The sequence below is a fragment of the Eucalyptus grandis genome, chromosome 3, assembly GCF_016545825.1.
Source record: "Eucalyptus grandis isolate ANBG69807.140 chromosome 3, ASM1654582v1, whole genome shotgun sequence".
Lineage (NCBI taxonomy): Eukaryota > Viridiplantae > Streptophyta > Magnoliopsida > Myrtales > Myrtaceae > Eucalyptus > Eucalyptus grandis.
The window spans coordinates 9,947,867-9,968,582 of record NC_052614.1 but is presented as its reverse complement, the minus strand read 5'-3'; the positions used below and the strand labels follow the sequence as shown (position 1 = coordinate 9,968,582).

Genomic DNA, 20,716 nt, shown 5'->3' with positions numbered 1-20,716 from the left:
ATTAAAAACTTACTTAACCTGTCGTACCAAGCTCGAGGTGCTTGCTTTAAACCATATAGCGCATTTTTCAGTCTGAATACAGAGTATGGTTTCTTTGGATCTTCGAAACCGGGAGGTTGTTCCACATAGACTTCTTCTTGGATAAATCCATTCAGGAATGCACTTTTGACGTCCATTTAGAATAACTTGAAATTATTATAACAAGCAAAAGCAAGTAATAATCTAATTGCTTCTAACCTTGTTACTTGTGCGTAAGTCTCATCATAGCCTATCCATTCTTCTTGTGTATATCATTTGGCCACGAGTCTTGCTTTGTTCCTTATAACTTTTCTTTTTTCGTCAATCTTGTTCCTAAAAACCCATTTAGCTCCAATAACATATTTACCTTTTGGTTTAGGAGTTAATTCTCAAACATCATTAACACTGAACTGCCTGAGCTCTTCTTGCATAGTTTCAATCCAACTTTCATCAGTTAAAGCTTCTTCTATGCTTTTGAGTTCTATTTTAGAAATAAGAGCCACATCGCTAGACTCTTCATGCCTTTTGGATCTTGTACAAATCCCTTCATCAATGTCACCGATAATAATTTCTTTGGGATGACTGGACTTGTGCTTCCAGTTGCTGGTTGGAACTGCTGAACTTTTTCTTCAGTTGATTCTTCAATATTTGTTCGTTGTTGACCTTCTAAAGTCTGAGTTGCTTCTGGGGAATTAGACTTCGTAGAGTCTGGAACAGGTTCAGATTCTTCAAGTTGAGTCTAAATCGATTGATTTTGTATAAGGTCTTGAAATTTGACATTCATCGATTCTTTCACAGATTGAGTCTTCTTGTTGTATACTCTGTAAGTTTTGCTGGAGGTTGAATATCCAAGAAAGATTCATTCGTCTGATTTTTCTTCAAACTTACCAATTCGATCATTTGCATTTTTCAATACAAAACATTTGCAACCAAACATATGAAAATAGGATACAATTGGCTTCTTTCCTTTGAACAACTCATAGAGATTTTTTTTCCAGAATAGTCCTTAAGAAAACTCTGTTAATGATATAACATGTTGTAGAAACTGCTTCAGCCTAAAAACAAGAAGAAATGTTGCTTTCAATTAAAAGTGGTTTAGCCATTTCTTGCAACGATATATTCTTCCTTTCCACAACTCCATTCTATTCGGGAGTGTATGGAGAGGAGAACATATGCTGAAAACCAGATTCATTACAGAATTTAGCAAAGTCTTGATTTTCAAACTCACCTTCATGGTCTGTCCGTATGCTTGAAATAGCATATCCTTTCTCGTTCTGAACTTTCTTAGCAAACTTTGAAAAGTAAGAAAATGCTTTAGACTTACTTGCCAGAAAGTAAACCCAAGTAAATCGTGAATAATCATCAACAATTACTAGGCAATATCTCTTTCCACCAATACTTTGAGTTCTAGTTAGTCCAAAGAGATCCATATGCAGAAGCTGCAGCACACGATTAGTGGAAACTTGATTTATTGGTTTGAAAGAACTTCTAACATGTTTTCCCAACACACATGATGTGCATAATTCAGATTTTTGGTATGTCAAGTTGGGTAGTCCACGAACAAGCTTCTTTTGTAGAGATCTTGGCAATTTGCTTCATGTTGATATGGCCAAGTTTTTTATGCCAGAGATTAGCTTCATCTTGAATTGAAATTAGACATTGAGATTTTTCTGATTTGATATCCAAAAGATAGATGTTCCCATGTCTTCGCCCCGTGAAAGTCTGAGAGAAGTCTTTACTGGTTTCCGAACATATTCCTTCTTGAAAATTGATTTTAAAACCTGTGTCACATAGTTGGCTTATGTTGAGTAGATTGTAATTTAGTCCTTCTACCAAGGAGACATTGATGATTGTAAGGCTTCCAATCTTTACTGTTCCACATCCAACAATTCTTCCTTTGCTATTTCCACCAAAAGAAACTTTTCCTCCGTTTGTTTGGATGAGCTTTATAAAACAACTTGAATATCCTATCATATGTCTTAAGCATCCATTATCCAAGTACCATTTGACCTTTTTATTGATAGTGACCTACATTTAAAAAAAGAAACTTAAGCTTTCTTTGGTACCCACACTTTCTTGGGTCCAATGGAGTTAGTGCAATATACGGTCTTTGCCCAATCCTTCTTAACAGGTCTCCAAACCATAGGACATTCTTTCTCAAAGTGTTCTGAGCCGTTGCACTTAGAACATTTAAGAGCACTATGGCCAACAGGTTTTACAAAGACTTTTTGAAAATGATTTCTATAAAAGGCTTTTGTAGGTCTTTGTTTGATTCTTTCCTTTACTTTTGGAAAAGCAATTAGAAGAATGGTTTCAAAAGTCATTCCCAAGCCTGATTTGTTAAAGTAAGGTCTTTGTGCTGAAAGAATCTTTTTCAATTTTTTAGATCCTATAGAAAACCTTTTTGAAATACTTGAAATATCATTTTTCAAAAGTGTATTTTCTTTTGAAAGAGAGTGTACATTTTCTTTTAAAGTAACAAAACTTTTATCTAAATTTTCGAACTTTTCTTTCCAAACAATTTCATGTTGGTTCAGTGTAGAATTTTCCCTTTTTAGCTCAGAAATCCTCTTGAGAGAGGTTTTGAGACTAAAACATAGTTCATTAATATATTTCGAGACTTTAGTAGGAATTTTTAAATTACTTACCTCGATTTCACTGTCTGAGTCTGAGTCTATATCCATCTCAGAGTCTGAGTCTGATTCTGATTTTGCCATTAAACAAATATTAGCATAATCATCATCACTCTCTTCGCATTCGATAGCACTCCAAGTTTCTGCTTTGAGTGCCTTTCTGTATTTCTCAACTTTTCCTTTCTTTTTCTTTAGCAATGGATAGTTGGGTCTGATGTGTCCCTTTTTCTTGCATTCAAAGCAAAACACATCTTTATTGGATTCATCGTCCTCAGCTGATTTATTTTGAAACTTTTGAGAGCTTTGTTTCTTCCAGTTGAATCTTCTTCCATTTTTGTTTAGTTTTCTGAACCTTCTTATCATGAGAGCAAGCTCTTTATCGTTGTTAGGGAAATCCCTTATGATGTTTTGAAGATGACAAAATAAATCAAAGGCTACTAACATGTTTAATGGTTGAGTAATAGGCCATGCAGATAATAGAACATGTAAAGGATATTGGCAAAGTCTCGAAGACGACCGTAAGACCGTGTCAAAGTCCGAAGACTGTCGGACTCTCGAGACTCAAAGTCTCGAAGACCGCCGACTTTAGTGTCAAAGTCTCGTTCGCATTAGAAGTCCGCTCACTCGACTAATTCCCGGAGGAACGTGAATGATGAACCGAAGAGACGGACTCTATCTTGAAGCCGAACCGGGCAGTGGACTCAAATTGTAAAGTCTAGAGACTCGATTGTAAAGTCTAGAGACCCAGATTGTAAAGTCTAAAGACCCAGATTGTAAAGTCTCAAGACTCAGACTTTACATCCAGATCGATGAATCGTAACTCAAGCCCAATCATACAACGGCTAGTGATCTGGGTTGGATTCCACATCAAGATTGATTTGATTGATTCAATCTATTTGATTGACAATTGGATGTTGAAGACAAGAACTTTCTATATGAAGAAGCTTTACTTATGGAAACCAAGATTTCGTTTGTATGGGCGATCGGAATCAATTTGGGATTTTACCTTTGTCACTCAACGGCTACCAAATCTTCTAAGATACAGAGCTGTCCAATGGGTATATTGGAAGACGATTCTCCGGGATACTATCCAACGGTAGTTTGGAAGTGGAGGAGTATTTAAGGAGATCATGGACCGATGAGCAAGTAAGAGACGGAGCGTAGAATTTATAATTCCAAAGTCTAAGCAACTTTAGATCATATACTTGTCTCTTGAGAGCTTAAACGTTTGTAATTGTGAGAGAAATACCAAGAGAGTGACTTAGTGAGATAGTGTGATCTACTAAGTATTTGCACTCGGAGTTGTAATCTCTTGTTGATTGCATAGTGGAATCCAGCCAAGAAGGTCATTTATCGTGGGAGAGTGGACGTAGGCTTGGATTGAGCCGAACCACTATAATTTCTGTGTTCTTATTCTCTTCCCTAACTCCTTTATTTTGTTCATACTAGCACTCTCAATCGTCCATATCGTTTTCAGAATCTGTAACATTAGAGTCATCATTAGATTTTAAGGCAATAGACTTTTTACCTTTTGGGATCTTCTTCTGCATTGATTTGTTCCACTTCATAGGATTGAAGTGTGCCAACCAATTCATCAATGGAGAGTGGCATGATCCTTTGAGTTTCCCTTATTGAGGTCTTTACGTGATTCCAATCTTTGGAAAGTCCACGCAGCAGTTTGTTAACCTTCATGGGTCCTGAGATTGGTTGACTTTGATACTCAAGATTATTCACGATTTCTGTAAAATGACTAAACATGTCTGTGATATATTCTCCTAGTTTCATCTTGAAGGCTTCATATTGACCGAGCAGAATATTGATTCTGGTTTCTTTCACTCAATCAGTTCCTTCATAGGTAATGTGCAATCTATCCCAGACTTCTTTAGCTGTTTCACAAAAAGATATTATGTTATATTCAGTAGGAGATAATGCACAATATAAGGAGTAAATTGCTTTTGCATTAAGAGCTTGTCTCTTGGTTATCTCTTCGTGAGTCATCTCGCTAGCCTTTGCAACTTCTTTTCCTCTTTTTGATACTGTTGTAGCTTTAGGAATGATTCCTTTGACTACCACATCCTATTCCAGAGGATCTTTCGATCTCAGAAATGCTTTCATTTTGTTTTTCCATATACTGCATTATTTTTCATCAAAATAAGGTGGTCTGGTGTTGCTTTACCCTTCAATCAAACTTGGAGCCAACATACTAGCCATGAATCTTTAACTCAGAAGTAAAAACACTTCAATTAAATGAGTACACAAACTCTGATACCAATTGACAGTGCTAGTACGAACACCTAGAGGGGGGGTGAATAGGTGTGAAAATAAATTTTGCAAAATATAGTGTAAAACTTTACTTTTAACCTAAGTCTAGTTGACAATAGACTTTGCAGAGGAAATCAGACTCTAACAATTAAATAGAGTTACGAACAAAATAAAGGAGTTCAGGGAAGAGAATAAGAACACAATGTTTATAGTGGTTCGGCTTAGACCAAGCCTACATCTACTCTCCCGCACTGACAACCCACCGGCTGGATTTCACTATGAATCAAAAGAGGTGTTACAATCTCACGTCCTTGATTCCACAGTGTAGAGATTCTACTACACTTCTTCAAGGTCTCATCAGTATCTAATCTCTCTTTTGAGTACGAATTTAAGCTTAACAATTGAGTAAGCAAAGTACAAGGAGCTTCAGACTTTGGAATTTATCTATCTCGCACATACTCGAATAACTAGAGCGTCGTCCTTTATAAACTCCTCCATGCCTTCATAACTGTTGGCACCTTCCAAATGAGTTCTTCTAATCTACCTGTTGGACAAAATCAATTAGGGAAATCTCGAGTTATTTAAGGAATATGAAGATAGCCCACTAGTCCTGCTCGCCCATACAATCAGGATCTAGGTTTCCATAAGTAAAACCTTACAAGTATACTTCACCAATCAACAGATCTAAATTGCTCGAATTAATTTCAAAACGAATAATAAATCTTGAGATGACGTCTCTAGCCATGAGAACTTCTTTAGCCGCGAATCAAATCCTTAAAGATATGCTCGCATCTGGATAAGTCTTCCTCGTCGGTTTGGAAACTGTCAATGATACCAGACTTTAAATCTTGAGTCTGGCAGTCTTCAGACTTTGATGGTAGAGTCTAGAAGTCTTCAAACTAAGGAAGTTTTTCTCCAACAAGATTTGATTCATCTTGAATTGAAATTAGACATTGAGGCTCTTCTGGTTTTATATCCATAAGATAAATGTTCCCATGTCTTCATCCAGTAAAAGATTGTGAAAGATCTTTGCTAGTTCGCAAACATATTCCTTCTTGAAAATTGATTTTGAATCCAATGTCGCATAATTGGCTAATGCTGAGCAAATTGTAATTGAGTCCTTCCACCAAGGAAACATTATTGATTATAAGACGTCCAATTTTTACAGTTCCACACCCAACAATTCTTCCTTTAATATTTCCACCAAAAGAGACTTTTCCACCATTTATTTGCACAAGTTTTATAAAACAACTTGAATCTCCAGTCATATGCCTTGAACAGCCACTGTTCAAATACCATTTAACATTTTTCTTGATAATGACCTGCAATTAAAAAAAGACTCAAGCTTTCTTTGGTACCCACATTTTCTTGGGTCCAGAGGAGTTAGTGCAATAAACAGTCTTTGCCTATTCCTTCTTAACAAGTTTCCAAACCATAGGACATTCTTTCTTAAAGTGTTCTAAGCTGTTGCACTTAGAACATTTTAGAGCACTTCGTCCAACATGTTTTATTAAGACTTTTTGAAAATGATTTTTGTAAAAAAATTTTGTAGGCTTTTATTTGATTTTCTTTTACTTTTGGAAAATCAATTAGAGGAATAGTTTCAGAAGTCATTCTCAAGCCTGATTTGTTAAAGTAGGGTCTTTGTACTGAAAGAATTTTTTCCAACTTCTCAGATCCTATTGAAAACCTTTTTGAAATATTTGAAATGTCATTTTTCAAAAATGTATTTTCTTTTGAAAGAGAATATGTATTTTCTTTTAAAGTAACAAGACTTTTATTTAAATTTCATACTTTTCTTTCCATAAAATTTTCTATTGCTTCAGTGTAGAATTTTCCCTTTTTAGCTCGGAAATCCTCTTAAAAGAGGTTTTGAGACTAAGACATAGTTCATCAATGTATTTCGAGACTTTAATAGGGATTTTTAAATTACTTACCTCGATTTCATTATCCGAGTCTGAGTCTGTATCTATTTCAGAGTCTGAGTCTAATTCTGATTTTGCCATTAGACAAATATTGACATAATCTTCATTACTCTCTTCACATTCAAAATCACTCCATGTCTCTACCTTGAGAGCCTTCCCATATTTCTCAGTTTTTCCTTTCTTTTTCTTCAACATGGGACAATTGGGTCTGATATGTCCATTTTTCTTGCATTCAAAACAAATCACATCTTTATTGATTTCAGCATCCTTAGTTGATTTGTTTTGAAACTTTTCAGTGCTTTGTTTCTTCCAATTGAATCTTCTTCCCTTTTTGTTCAGTTTCCTGAATCTCTTTATCATAAGAGCTAACTATTCATCATCCATATCATCTTCAGAATCTGTAACATCATAATCATCATTAGATCTTAAAGCAATTGACTTCTTACCTTTGGGATCTTCTTACTTGTTGATTTGCTCCACTTCATAGGACTGAAGTGTGCCAACCAATTCGTCTACAGAAAGTGGCATAATCCTTTGTGTTTCCCTTATTGAGGTCTTTACGTGATTTCAATCTTGGGAGAGTTTACGCGGCAATTTGTTAACCTTCATGGGTCCTAAGATTGGTTGTTCCTGATACTCTAGACCATTTACAATTTCTGTAAAACAACTAAACATGTCAGTGGTAAATTCTCCTTGCTTCATCTTGAAGGCTTCATACTGTCCAAGTAGAATATTTATCCTTATTTCTTTCACTCAATCAGTTCCTTCATAGGTACTGTGCAGTCTGTCCCAAACTTCCTTGGCTGTTTCACAAGAATATATTATGTTATATTCAGTAAGAGATAATGCACAATAAGGAGTAAATTGCTTTAGCATCAAGAGCTTTTCTCTTGGTTATTTCTTGTTGAGTCATCTCGCCATCGTCTACAACTTCTTTTCCCCTTTCTGAAACTGATCTAGCTTTAGAAATAATTCATTTTTCTACCACATCCCATTCTAGAGGATCTTTCGATCTTAGGAATGCCTTCATCTTATTTTTCCATATGTTGTATTCATTTCCATCGAAATAAAGTGGTCTTGTGTTGCTTTGGCCTTCAACCAAACTTGGAGCCAATATACTAGCCATAGATCTTTAACTCAAAAATAAAAACACTTCAATTAAATGAGTACACAAGCTCTGATACCAATTGATAATGCTAGTATGAACACCTAGAGGGGGTGAATAGGTGTTAAAGAAGTTTTTGCAAAACTTAACAACTTAATTAGACTTTTATGAGAATAGTAGACTGAAGATGTAAAAGACAATAAATAGTTATATAAGACTGCGAATTAAAGTAAAGAGTTTAGGGAAAGAGAATTGAACACAAGGTTTATAGTGGTTTGGCTTATACCAAGCCTACGTCCACTCTCGCGCACTAACAGCCCACTGGCTGGATTCCACTAAGAACAAAAAGAGATTTTACAGTCTCACGTCCTTGATTCCACAATGTAGAGACTCTACTACACTTCCTCAATGTCTCACAAGAATTTGATCTCTCTTTTGAGTACAGTTTAAGCTCGACAAATTGAAACAACAAAGAACTAAGAGCTTCAGACTTTGGAATTTTCTTTCACGCACACACTCGAATAACTTGAGCGTCCTCCTTATATACTCCTCCATGCCATCGTAACAGTTGGTACCTTCCAAAGGAGTTCTTCCAATCTACCCATTGGATAGAATCAATTAGGAAGATCTCGAGTTATTTAAGGAATGTGATGATAACCCACAAATCCTGCTCATCCATACAATCAAGATCTAGGTTTCCATAAGTAGAACATTCCAAGTATACTTCGCCAATCAACGAATCTAATTATTCAAATTGATTTCAATAAGAATAATTGATTACGAGATGCTATCTACAGCCGTGAGATATTCTTCAACCGTACAAATTAAATCCTTAAAGATATACTTGCATCTGGATAAGTCTTCTTCATCGGATAAATCTTTTTTTCATCGGTCTAGAAACTATTAATGAGGGTAGACTTTGAATCTTGAGTCTGGAGGTCTTCAGACTTTGACGATAGAGTCTGCAAATCTTCAGACTAGACTGATGGAAACGTTTTGTCAACTTCAAAACAGATAAAGAAGTTTTCTCCAACAATTTCAACAGGTTCCTTTGTTCTGGATATAGCTCTCGGTACTGGTGGATTTCCAAAGGTATCGACACATAGCCAGTTATTCAGTTTTTCATTAATTACGGAATTGATATATTTGATGTTGAAAGTATCCATTTTTATACACGTTTGTTTGCTACAGGTAGGCCCTCCGACTCAGAAAAGATACGGTATTTGAGTTCTTTAGGGGCATGTGGTGGAGATATATGGTCCTGAGGCTTCTGAAAAAAACAAAAACAAAAACAAAAAACTCTGGCATTACACGTAATTGCCGAAGCTCAAAAACTAGGAGGTAAATAGTGTTTTTTTGTTTTCGGATGCTTTTGTAAAGTTTCTCAAGTAGATCAATGTAGATGTGCACACCATATCTTGTTCTGCTGTTTCAGTTTCTTGTAGCGTACAGTTCTTTTGTTGTATTGGAAGCATGTCTTCTTGTTTGAAATTCCAAACTGCCCGTGTCAAGAGAGGACTCTTTGAACAGCAACTCATCTTGGAGCATGAGATTCAATGAAGGTGTGTGGCGAAGGACAAGACATCCAACAGTAAGTTAATTTTTCAATATCTTTGACCAATATTATGGTGAATGGCTATCTCAGCATCTTCTTGTCCAGTTGAACATGTGCAGATACAGTAAAAGATGCTTCCTATTTTATAAGAGTCTAACAAGAATGAGCTATTTTTGCGTTTTTGGGTCATAAAGAAGTGTGTTAGGCTTCCTCCCTGGTTTTGTCTAGACTCGCTTTCATTTGTTTGATATCTTTTACATGATGTTAAAGCTTCTGCTTATTGAATTGTTTAGGTCACTGTGTATTTGTTGATGCTGACCATTCTCTCAATCCAGCACTGGCGGAGGCCATTGGTGTAAAGACTGAAAACTGGCTACTCTCTCAGCCAGATTGTGGCAAGCAAGCTCTAAGTCTAGTTGATACTCTCATAAGAAGTGGTTTTGTGGATGTCGTCGTTGTTGATAGTGTAAGTAATGTGGTTCCTATGGGTCTCAACGTCAGTGCTTTAGAATTTCTTGTAATGACTGTTTTCTCTCTTCTTTCAAGTTCAACGGGTTACTTTGAGGACCTCTTTTTTGTTTCAATTGGCTTTTGCCGGATGCACTTAAGATGAGCATGTCTGTTAGTTAGGGATTGAAGCTCATTCTTTAGGGCTGTTATACGGATATTGCCATTGGGAAATTTCCTTTTACTCCATTCTTTCAATGCTTGGCTTGTGGCATGTAATTTATCTCTCAATCCTCCTTCAAGACAAGGTTGAGATTGCCATGCATGTTTAACTATATCCCTGCATTCACCACCTTCTACCCAAAAAGCCTCGAAGTGAAAATCTTTTCTTTTTTTAATCAGATTCAGCACTACTCACCAAAAGGAGCGAACTATGATTGGACCCAACAGCTGGTAGAGCAAAGGCTTCAGCTTCCGAGAACATGAGCCGCCAATCCATCGAGCAGAACACTCCATCGAGTTTCTCCTTAACCAAATCAGCCTCGTCTCTATTATTAGACCAAGTAAACGCACACCCTTTACAATCTATTTCCATTAACGAGTAATCATGAATACAGCTTTGGAATGCTTGCATTCTATAATTCTCTGCCATCCTTCTTTCCATCTTCTCCCAATAATAAAGTACTTCATTGAAATCCCCCACACACACCCTTGGAAGTGTATTAGAAAGACCTATCTATCTCAGTTTCTCTCATAGCTGTAATATTTCCCCATATATGTTTGGAGCATGCACACAACTTATCCGCATTTTAATCCGACTCTCATGATCAACACATATCAAATTAATCATTTCTTGAGAGCTAAATTCCACCTCCACAGCCACTTCCTCATTTTATATCATCGCCATCCCCCCCCCCGCAATTCCTTTCGGGTTCTCCACAAAACTATTTTTAAACTTCAGCTGTCTTCTAAGACGAGTTATCACATTTTCTTTGTTTTTTGTTTCCATTAACACAATTAAATTGGGCCTTTCCTGAGCCACAATGGCTCTCAAATTTTGGACTGTCTGTAGTGTGCCCAACACCTAACAGTTCCAACAAATAGCCCTCATTTGTAAACCGGTGGCTTATTTGGGCTAGCCACCAAAGCCCTTCCCATGGTTTCTTCTGAAAGACTTATAAGAGTGTCCTGCAAATTAGCTTCATCCAAACTTGCCAACTCTAAAGCTGAAGGGTGATAAGGAGTATACCTCCTTAATTTCTTTGTTGGTGAGCTTTTTACGATCATGCTTTCCTTCTTTAATCCGCTTGAAATGCCACTCCTTTTTTCTCTACTTTTGCTTCCTTTACACAACCTATTATTTGGGCAATATGTGACACAATCTCCTCACTGCACCATTCGATTGGTAGACCATGAACTTGAACCCAAAATTCACAGCTTGTGAACTTGTAACATTGTGCAGGTTTGTTAGGCTCCCATGGTTTAAGTATCAGTAAATTACTCGCAAAAGACCATGGGCTGTTTACTAACACTCTTTTTTTATCCATTTCAGAATCAAAGGTAAAAGACAAGATATCTGTTTCACGCTGCGTGAAGCTCACCGAATCTACCTTCCAAGCTCACTTCATAGTGGTAAGAAATGCCTGATAATTGATATTTCCTCCCGAATACAATTTACCGAACACAGTACATTTCCATTCATCTAGCATCGCCTCTGAAATTACTCTCTCCCGAGGCAGGGCATCCACCTCTGTTCGAAGATTCCCAAGCCTCTTGCATAATAAGGCCAGACGGCAATCTTTTGCCCCGGGTTCATCCATTTATCTCCCCAAGACACAGTTATTGCTAAACAACGGGAGACCAAAGATTAGAACCAAAACTCGCCACCATTCTCCTGCTCTCAACCGAAGAAATCCATCTAGACGTGTATAAAAGAAGAAAAATCCCTTTTGAGAGGCTGCGCAACATCAACCCAGAAGAAATTCCTCAGAGAAAAACTATATTCAACATGGCCGAACCTTTAGAACCTCGCGCTGCGTGAAGACGTCAACGGAAGATAACCCTATCCTTCCACATCATCAACGATCCAAGGAAAAGCAGACAGAAAACTACACGAGAGGTTTTGGGTTTTGGGGATTCGGACAAATACAGGAAAAAACTAGGGTTTGGGGGACAGTTACCAAGGGAGGTAGGGGAAAGCTCTCAAGACTGAGAGAGAGCCTGGTGCATAGACTTAAAAAACATTCCGTGCACTCCTTTCACTCGGTGCAAAAGAGCGGTAAGAGATTTCTTTCCGATAGATATGCTCATCTAAAGTGCATCCAGCAAAAGCCAATTGAAACGAAAAAGCGGTCCACAAAGTAAACCCCCTGAACTTTGAAAAAGGGAGAAAACGGCCATTACGAAAAATTCTAAAGCGTTGACGTTGAGACCCATAAGAAGCACCTTACTTACACTGCCTATGAGAGTATCAACTAGACTTAGAGCTTGCTCGCCACAATCAGTCTAAGAGATCTCTACATAGAAAATCAATTATGCTCCTATAGCAGGATCTGCTTCTTCATCGTAGTGTCAGCTAGGATAATTTCTTCAGAAGCATCGCTGTCCATGGCCTCCTTATTTGATTTCTTTTTCCGTCGCGACAAGAAGCTTCTCCTTAAGTTTCATCATAAGTTATTGGCGTTCAATGTCATTTCCATTCAGGAATCTCTTGTAAAGCTTCCTTGCCACGAAAACTTAGATCATTCAAATTGTACATGGCGCCGGCCTTAGTGATGAACTCGTGTTTTAATCCTAAATCAACAATGTCGGAGATCGGGCATATCCCCTTGCCAAATCCCAACTCTAACCGAGCAGTTCTAAATGGAGGAGCCAGCTACCCTTGCTAAATTAGGAGTCCGACAATATGTTGCTTTCACATGAATATTTGGTTTAGTTGTGCCTTCACTACAATGAGAATAGAGATCTGAGGATGAGTTAGCTTATTTATTTTTCTTCTAATTCCAAGGACAATTACCATGAAACTCCTACACCGGTTAATTTTTTTTTTAATTTAATCATAAATCCTTTTTTTCCATTTAATTATAAACCTTTTGTAATTGTACCAATTCAATTTACTCAGCCAAATTTAACCGGTCAACACAGACATGGACATTGGCCACTAGCAATAAATAATTTTTAATAATATTTTATGTTTTTGAATTTTTTTATTTTTCTTATCTTCTCTTTTCTTTTTCCATTTTTTTCCTCTTTTTTCCCTCCCTCCTTCCTTTTGCTCCGGCGATCGGCCAGTGGAGAGAGCTTGCCTCGCCTCGGCTCAGCTCGCTCGATCACTCCCTCGAATTCCATCTTTGCAAATCATCCAGGCAACCCTACTTATGGTCGGAAGCGGACTCCTCGGTCAACAGGTCCGAACCATTTTTTATCTAAGGAGCCTTTCTAACATGACATGCAAGGTGCATGTGTCTCACGAAAACCACACAGCATTCATCACAACTAATGACGGTGAGAGAACATCAACGATCGGGACACCATTGCACCGATTAACAATCTCTCAAAGTGAACATGGTGACACGAGACTTGATAGAAGAGACTGGTCCTGTGGTGGCTTATGAGACAACATTAGGTGGTCCAAGATGCCATTGCAGTCGTTCACATCCCTAAAGTGCATATCTTTTAGGGAAAATTCCAAATAAAGATTTGAAGTGTCTTCATTTTCTTAAATAAAAGCCTGAAATAGACTTTGTTTCAAATAAGGATTTGACGTATTATCATTTTCTCAAATAAGAGTATGAAGTGGATCTTGTTTAATATAAAGACATAAAATGACCATATCTATTTCAAATAAATGTCTAATTTTCCGACTGGTCAAGGGTGTTTTAGCCATTTATCTTTATTCTTTTCCTTTTTCTTTCTTTTTTTTCCTTTTTTGGGTTTTTCTTTCATCTTCCTCAATGGCTGGTTGGCCACCGGCAATGCTAGAAAGGGCTCAACGAGAGTCACCCTCGCTTGATCTAGCAAGGGAAGGCCTTGCCTAGGCGAGACAACCCTCGCCCTAAAGAGGTCGCCTCCACGGCCATGGGCAAGGCCAACCCTCACCGAATCTGGGTGAGGGTCTCACTAGCAACCAGCAAGGGTCATTGAGCCCTCGTCAGCCCCAAGCGAGGCTGACCCTTGCTAGATTTGGCAAGGGTGGCCTCGCTCACGACCTACGAGGGTTTGTAGGCCCTAGCCGACCCTTACCAATTGTCGATGAAGGTGGCCAAGCCCTAGCCAACCCTTACTAGGGGCCGGCAAGGGTCGTCAAGCCCTCATCGACAGCCACTAGCCCTCGTCAGAAAGAAAAAAAAAAGTGAAAAAAGAGAAGAAAATAATAAAAAATAATTTAAAATTAGAAGTGTAATTGGACGAAAACGCCCTTGACCGATGGGAATGTTTAACTAACTGACGACTGGCGAGGTGAGGCCCTTATTTGAAATAACTATGGCCATTTTAGGCCCTTATTTAAAATAATCACGGCTAATTTAAATCATTATTTGACACAAGGTCCATTTCAAGTCTTTATTTGAAAAAATCATAACACTTTATGCTCTTATTGGAAATTTTACTTATCATTTATGAGAGCATTTGCAGAAGAAAACTAGCGCATTGGCTCTCTTACCTCAAAAAGCATCCCACTAGCAATTTTAGCTAATTTTTGTCATTAGGTCTACGATATTGTAGTAGATAACTTGAAACTCAGCCGCAAGAGTGTTCACAAGTACAGATTATTGTAGGGATTCATGAAATTAAGCCTTTGTAGATAAACAAATGAGGTAACACATCGATGTAGCTAAGTCATGTGCGTCATAAACTCACGTCGCTAACGTGCATTATATTGGCAGATAACACGGCAGATGTGCGGGCTGGAATCCAACATAAGTACCTCAAGCGTGTATTTCCCACTAGATGCAATGACATACCATTTTAAGTTGATGCATTTCTCAAATGCTTTGGCTGCAACCGCAAATCTACTCAATTTTAACATAATGAGAGTACTTACTAACTGATATGGGCCTTCCGCAGACTACCTTTGATACAACATTGTCACCATAACATAACTGCTTTTGCAAAAGCTAAGACTACACTGTGGATTAGACTATGAAACGTGGAAAAAGAAAAGGCTTGCATAGCTAAGCTAAGACAATCCTTAATAGTTTCAAGTTATCAGTTTAAATTGAGACAAATCATCCTTATAAGAATGGACAATTCATAGTACAATTAATGCTCGCACCACGATTCTCAACAGGACAAAGTAAGGAATCTTAACTTCCAATAGTGCGCTCATATTTTTGCCATCTTCGGTTGCATCCCAAACCATTTTGCCTGGTACCTACACACCTAAGTTGATAGTCAGGAATAAGTTGAAAGCATCCTACAGGAGTGAGTTTGCTATCTCGTTCGTAATGCTCGCAAAGATCCTCTCCAACAATCAGGCACGAGAGTGTACCTTGCTACTGGCTGGATTTCTCTCTGTCCTCCTCCAACGCTTTCTTTATGAAACTCGATACGATAGAGGCCAACTCTGCCTGATGCGAGATATATCGATGATCTGCTCCTTCTATAATCTGCAGCTTGTGGTTGGATATGATTTTTGCGAACTCTAGTGCATCTGATACTGGGATAACTTCATCAGCAGATCCATGAACTGTCAAGACCCTGTATCAAAGTTTCAGTAATCACGTATAGCAGAAAATAATCTCCTTTTCTTCAGGTTATAAACAAGCTGGAATAGGAAACATACTTAGGACATATTCGTCTACCATCCCTCGTGGCAAAGCTTTGAAACTTAAACAAAAACGCTTAAAAATAGCTAGAGTTCTTTTAATCTTTATGTTCTCGAGCACAAAGGGAATCCCTGTCAAAGCCAGCCTCGACCAATGGGACAGGACAGTAAGGACTGAAAGTAGTCTCTTAACAACCTATAACGGCTCTCAGTTACGAAATAAAAATGAGAGGCTTCATCTACACAGGATTAAGGTATTTCTTTGTCCTACTAGGATATACTCGTTGCAAGGATTCACTAGAAATCATCATTAGATATCAACAAGTATCACGAGACAGTCATTACAAAAGCAGCAGTACGTCATGTACCATTGAGAAAATAATACCTGCAATTTTTGTCAATCTGAAGACATGCTTCGTGCATATTGGTATTTAAGCAATCCATCAGATATTCGTATTTCACATCATGAATAATAAATCCTGCAAAAAGCAGAAATAGAACTTAGAAGAATCTGTGACGATTCCCTGCGCCCACATAACTTCAAGGATGAAAGTGCCATGCATAAACTTACCAGCAAATGGCCAAGTTCATATTTAGATTTCTCTATCAACAAAATTAAGAATTACAGCATTCCAAAGGGAAACTAATATGCCATTGAAGTCACTTCTTGACAAAGGCGACAATGAAAGAACCAACAAAGCTAGACGCCATCCTCTGTGGAAAAACCAGGGTTCCCAGAATTCGCTCAAATAGCAGTGATCGGCAACGTTTATGTGCATTCCAATTCATGGTTCACCAGCGTCTTGGAATGCTAGATTTGGCATTCTGAGCATTCTAGGCGAAATAAAGGAAGACAAGGAACGCAATAATCTATAAAAACATACTATATACATTTTTTTTACCAATTACATACTGCTTATGATTTGACTTGCCCTTAATACATACTATATACGATTTAACTGTAAAGGGAAGATATCAATCCATTAAATGTGCTCTAAACACAACATATTTAATTTACTCGAGTTTGAGCTTTAAAAATGTTCCACATCCGAGTGTACGAATTTCGTTATGGAAAAGCATTCCTAAGAAGCCTACCCCCTTTGCACCACATTCGAAAATGTAGTGTTCCAATTTGTCCTCTTTGTTGCGCATACCAAATTGAACTGAACTAGGTAAAAACTCCTACAAAGAAAGAGCGCCAGTTGTTTCCTTCAGAAAAAGAAACAAATGTAGAAGCTGCAAGTATTTAATGAATGAATACCTGATTTAGTCTTGATATCAATGAATCCATCCTCCTTAATTCTTTGCATGGAATCTTTGCCAGAGAAATCTTCAATTCCCCCCTTCAAATCATAACGGCCACAGACATTGACAACAGTATGTATATCATGATACTTAGAAGCATAAAGAAGAACTACACGGCCTCCTGCAACAACGTTAGAAGATCAATCAACTTAAGTAAAGTGACACCAACTAATTTGCAAAGTGAAAAGATTTGGGCTGTTTTCTATTATGCAGATTTCACATATGTCCGCAGGCATTTAGCAGCCATTGATGTATTTTTTTTTTTTTTTTTTATACAACAGGAGGCAGAAGCAAGTGCAAATCGATCCAAATTATGTATGAGCTATTCCCTCCCCAAAAACAGAAAAATTGAAGAAACTGTTCGTGATTTCACAAACCTTTGCTATGCCCCACAATTGCACTGGTCACCCGACTAGCTCCATTGAAGTGCTCAATAACAGCACGAAGATCATCAGCTTCTCTCCAGTAGTTACCGTCTGTACCTTCACTCTCTCTTTAAAGCATAAGTTTTATAAGAGTGTTAAGGCAAAAGGAAAGGATTATTAGAAGTAAGAACTGCTTTCCTGTCTAACCGGTGTCCAGTTCCAAAAACTTATACCAAGATCAAATCAATCGCCTTAGACATAACTATAAGCCATCAATAATGATTATGCTTTCAGGATCGAGCATGAGTCCTAATGAAGCAACCATTCAAAGAGTGGATGACCTAAAGCATGCAATAAAAGCTACAAAAAAAACTTTGTCCCCGTCCTATTTCCATGTGGGGTAAGAGCCCTCATGATGCCTTGGTTTAATAATATGTCAAGACTGCTGAAATGATCAGTCTCTTAGTACCCACACTTTCATCTGGGCCAGAAGGTACAACTACGACCTCATAATGCCCAAATTATATATCATAGACACATCACCCACTGTGTTAAATTGGGCAAATATTTACAGCTAGTAAGACAACCACGATTTGAATGGGATGCCGATGATAAAGAGGTTTCTAATTACAATGACCTGAAAAAAGAGAATATTGACAAGACCAATCAGGGAAGGTATGGTTTGATTTTTCAATAGCTAAATGAGTCAACAAGAGGAGGGATATCAAAACTAAAGAGATATCTAAAGGACGTTTGAAATAGCAGTCAAGCAATCTAAGTTTGGGAGAAGGAACAACAGACAAATTGCTACTAAAATTTACAACTAAAGACCAGAATCAGCATTTAGCTGAACTAAATCTTTGAACTGCTAAAATGCCCAAATTGACAGGGTTGTTTCTGCTATGACTCTAAGCACGGTGTTTACTGAAACCGGCAATATTTCTTAAAGACTCTTTCTTTCTTTCTCTCTCCCTCCCTCACTTCCTCCTCACATAAATGGACTTAGCGGCAAAATGATATCTACATTTGACGAGTATATTTCAGCATACCCATTTCCGGCAGAGTCAAAGCGGAAAGCACTAATACCCTCCTTCTCCAAAGCAGCAGCAAGATTCACCATCGTGTTATTTTCCTGGACAACAGGTAGAAAGAAAAAGTTAAAGCTCACTTGCAGAACTGTCAATTTTACCGGAGAAAGGAAGTCTGCCGTATCGCAGTGGCAAACAATGTCACGGCTTATACATACTCTTATTTCTGCCATTTTCCAAATTATATAAATCACTGTACCTTGGAACACCGGAAGGCGTGACAGAGGATCACCATCTCCGAAGATCCAGTCTCATGCAACAGCCCCACCAGTTTCTCCCCATGCTTGTTCGGTATCACGACTCTCTGCTGCTGAACAACTGAATAGAGAAAACTTAACGAATTAACACCACCGCTCACCATATGCACGAGCAGAGAATGGACCGTAAAGTAAAAGACTTCAGCACTAGATGCTGACATAATTGAGAATGAAGCATCTCCCCCAATCAACCATTGCGCACTTCCCCCCATACGAGTTCTAGCACTAGCCAAAATGACCTGAAGGGTATCAGTCATACTTAAACAGAGTTCACTCCTAAACAGCGACATGATCGAGAATCAAGAGTAACCCATCTCCCAACGACAAGAAGCTCACCGGCGAGCTGAAGTTACCTGGGTTGTGAGTGGACTGAGACATCCTCAGCGTCGCTGCGAACTTGGGGCGGTTCTTGGACGGAGAAGGAATCGAGAGCGGCGGCGACAGGTGGACGGGATCGAACGCTGGAGATTGCATCGGCATCAAGCGACAAGCATTTGACGTCGAAATCGGAATCATGAGCTCCGAGGAAGTAGGGGGAGGGGAGAAACGACTTACCAGGCAATTTAGTCAGCTGCGCTCTGCGTGGAAGTCAGTAGTCTCGTCCGTCCGAACTCGACACTACTACGACGATGATCTTGCTCTTTATAACGCTGGGCTTTCTTCTAAGGTTTTTTTTTTTTGAACAGTTTCTTCTTCTAAGGTTTAACTGCGTCTCTAATACGTCATAAGCTAATTGGCTGGCTAGTATATGCTACGACGAAAAGGTTGTAATCTTTAACAGGCTTTGTTTGTAAACTTTTAGGTGCCGTTGACATCAAATAATATATGTGATTTAATATAAATATATTCGATTTTATTATTGTGATTATTAAATAATAGATAGAATTTTTAGTTTTTCAGTTCCTATTGTTCCTTAGACGTAGTTTAAAAGGACAAAAAAGAACTTGATAGATGACGATAATCTTGTTGGAGGAAGGAAGGGGAAAAAATATCTTAAAATCTGTGAAATAAGTCAAATGATTGACCCTACTCGAAATTTTCGACCTGCCGATGACGATGCCGAGTGAAGTAACGTTTATGGAAATCCATTGAGCGTGCAATTCAACGCGAGCGCACGTCATTATCCTAGTGAAAAAATTGACAGCTTTGCTCGAAAAGGACCAAAGGAAGCTGACGGAAGAGGACACCATCGAAAAAGACCAAAGGAAGCCTTTTCAAAGCGGAGGCTTGTGACACGGCCCACGGACAAAGCATGATCCAAGACCGTCCGTGATCCGATCGTGTCACGCACAAAGGCTTGCCGTGGACAGCCCTAATCGGTCACTGATCAGTCCATGCACGATCTGTGAACCATGCATGATTCGTCCCTACGCAATACGAGCAAATGCTCATGCACGACCAGCGACTGACCCATGAACAATGTTCAGCTAGTCCCTTGGGCAACCTGCAGTTGTTTACCTACTTCGTGTCAGGCACCATGCTCACCCATGCCGACCTAATCTTGCTTCTGACATATGCCTATGGGTTTTTCCAATGCCTGCAACCATTGAGTGGCCTGATATGTAGACTTGACAGACTCCACCGTTGGATCGGAGAGATGATCAACAACTAGGATAAGACCCGAACTTGTATAAATATGGGTCCCTTCCCCTCATTGAGCTTAGCTCATTCATAAGCAATACACTCGCCCCTTTATGCAGCTGACCCATGTGTTCGTTCGTGTGCATGAAAAGGCTGACTTTGAATCACAAATCTTAAGGCTACACGGTGTTTGATCGATCATAATCGACTGAGCCGTGACACTTGCGTTCGAGATGCTCGCAATAATTGACATGTATTTTAAGCCAAGAAAACGCCAGATTTGACGTTGTCACTTTCGCTCGGTATCTTCAGATAAACGTTGCACCCGCAGCAGCCCTCCTTTGACTTCTAATATGGCTAAAAAATAATCCGTCTTGAATCGTCGCCTATCTCCAAGCCACATCCGCAAAT

At 38.5% G+C, this 20,716-nt stretch overlaps 2 protein-coding genes across 4 annotated transcripts in view; both read right to left on the bottom strand.

Annotated features, from left to right (window-relative positions):
* LOC104430929 overlaps nt 1-20,716 on the bottom strand; it is a 64,316-nt gene that overhangs the window by 23,819 nt on the left and 19,781 nt on the right. The gene's annotated exons all lie outside the window — the stretch shown is intronic.
* Nucleotides 14,936-19,408, bottom strand: LOC104436475. Of its 3 annotated transcripts, none has more exons than XM_018869800.2 (9): nt 19,280-19,408; nt 19,078-19,185; nt 18,667-18,785; nt 18,429-18,511; nt 17,392-17,507; nt 16,971-17,135; nt 16,095-16,188; nt 15,434-15,642; nt 14,936-15,324 (listed from the first exon to the last, which is right to left on the bottom strand). In XM_018869800.2, exons 2-8 carry the CDS (start codon nt 19,100-19,102, stop codon nt 15,438-15,440), a joined length of 807 nt encoding a protein of 268 aa, XP_018725345.2. In that variant the 5' UTR covers nt 19,103-19,185; nt 19,280-19,408; the 3' UTR covers nt 14,936-15,324; nt 15,434-15,437. The 3 variants fall into 3 exon arrangements, with proteins under 3 accessions (XP_018725345.2, XP_018725344.2, XP_039164724.1); XM_018869799.2 differs by having other exon boundaries at nt 14,936-15,316; XM_039308790.1 differs by lacking the exons at nt 14,936-15,324; nt 15,434-15,642; nt 16,095-16,188 and adding an exon at nt 16,212-16,891.

Excerpts from the sequence above, each read along its gene's own strand:
- LOC104436475 (XM_018869800.2), bottom strand. The coding sequence starts at position 19,102 with ATGTCTCAGTCCACTCACAACCCAG. Across the intron at positions 18,786-19,077 it reads TCAGTCCACTCACAACCCAG|TTGTTCAGCAGCAGAGAGTC; the intron begins GTAACTTCAGCT and ends TTCTCTATTCAG. Across the intron at positions 18,512-18,666 it reads ACGCCTTCCGGTGTTCCAAG|GAAAATAACACGATGGTGAA; the intron begins GTACAGTGATTT and ends CCTGTTGTCCAG.